This window comes from Pundamilia nyererei, unplaced genomic scaffold (assembly GCF_000239375.1).
Source record: "Pundamilia nyererei isolate P.nyererei 1_Seehausen unplaced genomic scaffold, PunNye1.0 scaffold00006, whole genome shotgun sequence".
Lineage (NCBI taxonomy): Eukaryota > Metazoa > Chordata > Actinopteri > Cichliformes > Cichlidae > Pundamilia > Pundamilia nyererei.
The window spans coordinates 2,452,600-2,460,124 of NW_005187407.1; the positions used below are offsets into that span (position 1 = coordinate 2,452,600).

A 7,525-nucleotide genomic window follows, 5' to 3' on the forward strand; every position below is an offset into this window, starting at 1 on the left:
ACACACACACACACACACACACACACACACACACACACACACACGCACAGCCTTGTAATGCTACATTAGGAGATGTTTCTCATATGGCCTTGCCTAACGTGAGGGCCGATAATGACAGTCAGAGTCGGCTTCCAGATCTATTTAAGGACCATTTCTAGTAAATAGTATTGGTATGGAAATAGTAGCAAATGCAGATGTTGTTGGATTTGATCACATCATAACAACACTGACCAAGTCCTCTCTAATCACTGCACACAGAAATTGATTATCAAACACCCAAATGGTGAACCACATGTGGCAATAATCCTGCCAATCGCTCTATTTTTAGTGGTTCCCCGGCATTTTCTCCTGCACACGTGTGTCTGTCTGCTCCAGTTTAAGGTAGAACTGGGAAAAGATTGAAACCAAACCATCCTCTTCATCTCCCTTTTTTCCTAATAAGGTACAGAACAAGAAATAAATACACAAAGGCTAAGAGTATGTGTCCCACCTTCAGGAATGACGACTGCATACATTTTAGATGTCTTTGTTTATTCTCTAAGTCATTATCTCTTTTGTTTAAAAAGGGTGACCTCACTCTAGGGGTCCAGAGGAAAAAGAATCTACATGAAAGGCAGGAAGGCAAGTTAGAAAGAAAGGCAAGATGATTAGAACAGAGACAGATACAAATGGTGAGAGCTGAAATAATAAAGAAGAAGAAAAAACTGGGAAGCGCTAAGAGGAAATGTGTTTTTTGTTGTTGCTTTGTAAAGTACTGCCTAAAAAAAGGCACAGTTATGTTTGTATGTAAATTAAGGAGCTTCTAAAACCCTTAAATCTTCACAGTAAAAAAGGATGTGTCCTCTCAGACTAGCTGAATAAGTTCCTATATAGTGTGAAAAATTTATCAAAGTTTTTCCTAGTATCATTTTGACACTTGATAAAATGTGTATTCTTTCCTCACTCTACTATTTTAGCTGTGTTATGGACTAGGAGTCAAGTAATCAATTTCAATAATTCAGTAGAATGTTGTCATATTTTTATCTTTGGATCTACTTGGTTCAAAGTGTTTCGATTCCAGTTGTGTAATCCCAAATATTTCTATCCTGCAAAAGAGTTGCCCAAAAAAGACAAATTGTATGCAAGTCAGTGTTCATGGTTGTTAAAAACATGTGAGCAAAAAAAAGAAAGAAAGAAAGAAATGCTAGGGTGTACTAAATCTAAAAATAAACTTGGACAAACTCACTTTGTGCCTCCATGTGTGTGTTTGCATTCATGAACGCTTATTTGAAGGAGCATGTCCCATGGAGTGTATAAACTGGCCCTTGTGGTCTGTGTTATTGCATTTTCCCAGCAACATTTCCTGGACCAACCTGTCCTGTCTGAAATCACTGTCACCCCACCCTCTCTGCGTGTGCATGTGACGTTTTTGTGAACAACTGGATCTTTGTTGTTTCGCCACCTCTAGCGATTGTGTCATCCATATGGCAAAACACTTACTTAAAGAATTTTAAAATTCTTACACGTGAATGTGGGTATTTGTGCATCTCTGTGTATATTGTGCTTGTGTAGTATAATCTACACGTATTTTGCCTGCTAACGGCTCCTAACTCGCACACACAGACACACATACGGGCAACAATCTCCTACTGATTCAGTAGTGTTAGTTCCTTGCCGGTGAAGTTGATGGCATGTCAGGGCACAGCCCTGGAAACATCACTCAATGATGTCATTTGAGCAAGAATAGACCAAAGAGATTAGAAACAAATGCACAACTGAGAACATGGAACAGCCGCGATTGTATGATGTGGGTGATTTGAGAGGAGACGAAAAAGAGATACCTGCTCTTCATGATGAGGTCAATTAATCTATCAAGTCTGCTATAAAACAAATTAAAAGATACACATTGGAGCTATGTAATTAGTGAAATAACACACAAGATTAAATTTAATATTAACATGATGCTGCACCAACACCCACCCAAACCACAGAATCTAATTTTTACATTATCCTCCGCAAACAGTGAAAAATCTAATGATGAAAATGTAGACAATTTGATACAAGCTCAACTACTGATTACCAGCATACAAAGAAAAACATAGTTTATATTATATTCTTTTTATCCTTAGCAATCACACTGTTATGTAATAAAATGTCCATGAATATTAAACAGAGCAAAGCAGAGACAGGCATGTAGAGCCTGACAGTTAACACGAAACATGGACAGATAAAATATGCATCAGGCAGGGAGCAGAAACCGATTTTATAGCAGCTGCTGTGAACTTAACCCCTAAATGGATCGCTACATTAAGACAAAGAACACACGGATGCACACACAGTGTTTCCAATTTGGTGTCCAGGACAGATGAACTGCTATGTTTGTCGCTGTCACACTATCAGTGTCTATAGCAGCAGTTCAATTTAGGAGCCTCACTTTTCACTTATGAAGAAACATTAAGGTTTTACATCTTCTCTTATAACCCATCATATCGCTGTTATGTTGTGGCAATTTATCAAAATTAAAGAAAAATAAAACTGTTATTTGTTTATTTAGTGACTGCTGATTGCGTGTGTAACTTTTACCAAGTGCAAGGACATTTTTACACATACTTTCTCCAGTTCTGAGTTGTTATTAACAACTACTTAAGTTTCAGGAAGATTAACCTTGATGCTCTCATGAGTTCTGCCAAGGTTGAGCCAAGTCAGAGGACACATCTTATTAAAACTGTAGGTTTCTTGTTTGAAACCTAAAATTCAATTTGACTGTGAGGACAGATCTGAACCTCTGTGAGTTAAATTAGACTGCTGTTTATATTCACTTTCTAACAGCCATCTTTTCCTCCTAACATGTGACTGTAACCATTTCCATGCTAGTGTTTTCCAGTTATAGGTGCGGTGTAATCAAGGCAGTGGCTCACAGAGATGACGGTATCAGATTTGAAATACCTTTCTGACTAACCCAGTGTTCCCCTTACTACCCCGATGTGCCACACATATTTCCATGGTATTGGTTGTGCTCATGAGATCATGGCTGTCCCCAGATTAGCCGTGGGGATATGCTGGACTGTTTATGGTTTAGTGTGTCCATGGAAACGAACCCAAACCGTCAGGAGATGAGAGGATACAGGTGACTTACTGACACACAAAAAGGAAAGATGAGCTGAATTGTTGCAAACAGGAATGTAATTGACACTACAATCAACCTATTGTGATAGATAAGTGCAATAACCACAATCAGGATGTCTATGCACAAAGAATTTTATCAGTAAAGGTTCCTGGGGTCAAAATACAGCCTGGAGTGCCGAAAAGCCTGTTACAGATACTTTGCTTAGGCCAGTTTATTTTCTCTTATTTCCTTTTCCTAAAAGTAAAAATGTGTTGTTTGAGTGTGGGATCTGCATAAATTCCTGTGTTCAAAATCTACGAAAGTTACAGCCACGATAAAATCTGTTGTGTAACTGTTCAACACAACATTTGCCCATAAACTGTTCCTGCTGCAAATATGATTTGTGATTATCTCAGTTCTGGCAAAACAAAACTAGTGTGGAACAAGAGAAAAAGAGAAAAAGCCAAGTCCGTATCTGTGTCTGGAGACTGATGAGATTCTAGCTACTACAAGGGTGCCGGTTCAGATTTACAGAGATGAAGGACATGAACCTCCCTGAGGAAGTTTCATGAAGGATTGCTCTGAAAGGAATGCAAAGCAGCTGATATTTACATGTCTGCAGTTACTGTGCAGTTTGCTTAACCTTTAATTTATGTTAACTTACATATGACCCCCCTTTTTTACATCCTCAATCAAGCCGTGTAGCACTGCACAACCGTTTGTCATTTGTTCCATGTGTACCTGTGTGTTGGTAGTGTCACAAAAGTTGATCTCGAGTGTTTACTGTTGCTGATTTGATTCACTTATTTGCATTAATTAGGTGCTGTTGCATTGATGTCATTTTAAACCACACAAGTCAGCAAAGAATATTGTCAACAGATGAAAAAGGATCTCAGTAAAATTAGTATTGCTATGAAGTGCTAAGCCAGAGTTACTTCTGGGCAAAGTTAAGAGTGTAGGGAGTTCCAGACATGCTCCTCAGATGACCTTTAGGGGAGATCAGAGCTTAAAGTGACATCAAGAGTATCAAACACCAACTGTATCAGATTAATAGAGGTCTTTATGAACTAAAAACAGCTGCCTTTAGAAGTTTAGATAGATTGAAAGAAACCACAATTTTCAGCTCCAGTAACTAGAATTTATTTGTTTCATGCATAGACACACGCCAGGCCTCTTTTGGTGCTCTCATAAATGATGACAGAAACGTTTCTCAGTCTTGGTTTCTATGCTGAAAGCTCAAGGGTTTAGTTGTAATTCACTGTAACCGCTTGTTTTTTTTGTTTTTTGTTTTAAATAAACCTCAGCAAAACCTAAAAAATGACAGTATGGTATTAGCACTTTTAATATTTCTATAAACATTAGCAAACAGTGTGGAAGAGCTGGTGTAATTTTAGCCGCATGGTGCTGGCTTAAAGTCACAATGTTTGAAAGGAAATAATAAAATTAAAAAATAAATTAAAAAAAGAGTGGTGTGCCATCATAACTCATAAAGTTTTCCTTTCCCTTTTTCTTTCTTCCTTTCAGGGCCCCCAGTGTTTCTAAACCTCCTCCTGTTGCACCAAAGGTACTGTAAAAATATGAAACTCAGCTCAAAGTGAGCTCATTAATTAAAGCAAGGCATCCCAGGTGAATAATTGGATTTAGAGTAGCTGCATATTTGTGTTTGTCTGTGTAGTCATGTGCAAAGTGAAACATGTGGCCAAAACTCCTTTTTCCAGAAAAGAGTAAAATAAACAAATGAATTCATTAAAGTAAAAGTAAGTAAAAGTAAAGTAATTAAAAAGCTGTCACCTGGGGTTCCTTGTTCTCTAGTGACTTCTTTTTAGCGGTTAGAAGTTGTTTTGTTGCATGACCACCACTTTTGTCTTGATTCATTTGGTATGTTTTATGGTTACCATGAATTACAGTCAGGTATACTGGTGTTTCCCTAGTTTTTTTAAAATAAAGAAATTATGATTGAAGTTTATTTTAAACTGTGTTAACTGAACTACTTATACTAGACAAACATATAGACATGAATATGTAACCTGGGAAACATCAGCATAGTGTGTGATTTGATGTGATTTATCTGTGTTTGTATTTGCATGCTTTTCTCTCGTATCGGTAGGGCAACAGATCAGACATCATAAAACCGGTAGCCATTGCCCATCCTCCTCTTCCACCCCATCCTCATGATTATTCATCCAGCCACTCTGCTGTGTCCAACAACAAGGCCCCCAGACCTTACGGGGACTGCAAATCAGAGAGTGAACACCCTCCTTTACAGTCCCCTTTTGCCACTTCCATCCCCTCTCCGTCCTCTGCCTTTACACCTGCATCCTTCCATACTAGTCCTCGTCCTCCTTCTCTTTCTCCACCTCCTGTCTCTTATCCATCCTCTGCCTCCTCCTCCCCCCCTGTCCTCGTCCCGCCTCAGCCTTCGGTGTATAACACACCAATCAACCTGTACTCCACTGAGAATGCGTGTGAGGTGGCCATGGGGCAGAGGCGGGGCCTGTTGGAGAGTCAGGGTGGAGCCTTACCACCACAGTTTAATGGGTGAGTGGTGGCTTTGTAAACTGGTTCAAACAATTAACCGTTCTCGGCTCTTTCACATTCCTCAGTTTTATCCACTGAGACCGTCTGTTTGCTCTCCTTATGGGTATTATTGCTCATTTTTACTACCGTGCCTGCTGGATGATTACCAGGTTCAAATTCAAACACCAGTTGAAATACCAATTTATGCAGTAACCTGTAGTAACCTGTGGTGTTTCTCTAGGACATGTTTACAAGGTTATAGTTAACTTTAAGTCCAATGCATTACTTCTTACAGCACATAATATCCAAATATATATTTCAGTTATCCTTTGCCAACATTCCTAAAAGAAAGCGCACGTTTGCAAACATCTGGGAAAATTTTCTAGGTGCCAGACCAAAGAAACATGAAAATCAATTCCCCCTGATCAGGATCATTTCAATTCTGAAATTCAGTGAAAATAAGAAAAGACAAACAGTTAGGCGTGCTTTCTTAAACATAGTAAATAGCTTCCAGAGTTTTCTTAAAATAGTAAATAAAACATGCCACGACGCTTGCTGTGGGAGGATATCACCTCATTTTAACTTGTTTAAATGCAGGTGCAGTCTCACTTCTATTTTTTGTGCTTGTGAGCACATCGCGCTCATAGGTCTTCATTTTATCACGAATCACTAAGGAGAACCTCTCCACTGTTGACCTTTATAAGCGTATTGGAAGGATGAAGAGAAAGATGGAGTCAATAACTATTCTCATCATGTTCATGTTCTCTGTCATATTTTTTAAAACTCTATTTCTCTTTTAAATCAATCACCATCTTTCACATCATAGCTGCATGGAACTGTCTTCACCAACATATCTGCCATCATATACTCTTCCTCCTTTTCTGTCTCAACTCATCTTTCAACCTTTCTAGAGCCATAGTGAGTATAACTAAGCTATGATGCTGTTAGTATTCTGTCTAAATATATATCCTCCATTGGTAACTTTAGTAGTTTGGCATTCTCTTTGCTCTTATTTTAAGAAAGAATTAGTCCGTAAAGTGTTCAGTCTGGAATCATATAAATTTAAACATGTGCAAATGCCTACACTGGCAATTTTTAGTGTCCTTAACTTGTTCATTTTTTTAATTAAATAGTTTTGAAAAGAGGAGGTGCCAAGTGGACCGCTCCTTCTCTGACTCATAATTTATCAGTTCGTTCCAATTACATTCTCTCTCTGAGCGCTTTTGAAACTAGTCAGTGGTCTCTCTTTCTGTAAGACTCAGCAGTCACTAGTGATCTGCACAATATAATCTTACACCGTGCAGACGTGCGCACGTACACACTAGAGACTAGTGATGCATTTTAGTCACATACATGGCCTATCTCATGTATCAGAGTTAACATTTAATACCACCTCAGGTAATTAAACTACTTTATTAAATCTTGAAATTGATATTTCTTTAGAATTGTAGTTTTTTATCGATAGCTAATCTCATTAGCAAACATATCTCAACATTCTTTTTAACTTTAGTTACTGAAGTTACTCCTTTGCTCCTGTTTTCACTAATAGATTCACACATTACATCATTTTAATCATTCACAATCCATCTAAAAGATTTACTTTCACAGCTGTATATGAAATGTGTAGAAATTATATACACATTGAAAACATAGTCACTGTTATGTCTACATAATTACACAGACCAAACTATGATTTGATCTATATTTCCATGCATGCTTAATAGCAGGTGTATCTATTCTATTTATTTTCTACTGTTGCTGATATGCATACAGCCTGGCACTACATGCATGTATACAGCTTTGCATCTTGCTTGTTTGCAAGCTGCATGTTGCAAATAATTTGTGTGGTTTGCCTCACAGGGGATTTATGAATTATATCTTTCAGTGTATATTACTGTAAGATATATATATATATATATATAT

The 7,525-nt window shown here is 37.9% G+C and overlaps 1 protein-coding gene across 4 annotated transcripts in view; it reads left to right on the plus strand.

The window, feature by feature from the left end:
* The window catches only part of pdlim5a (PDZ and LIM domain 5a), a 62,528-nt gene that overhangs the window by 30,593 nt on the left and 24,410 nt on the right, over positions 1-7,525 (plus strand). For 3 of the 4 annotated variants that reach the window (XM_005722070.1, XM_005722068.1, XM_005722069.1), the window contains exon 4: positions 4,610-4,649. In XM_005722070.1, the coding sequence (XP_005722127.1) occupies positions 4,610-4,649 (40 nt within the window). Of the gene's footprint in view, positions 1-4,609; positions 4,650-5,192; positions 5,624-7,525 lie in introns of all 4 variants that reach the window. The other variant, XM_005722067.1, reaches the window with a different exon arrangement.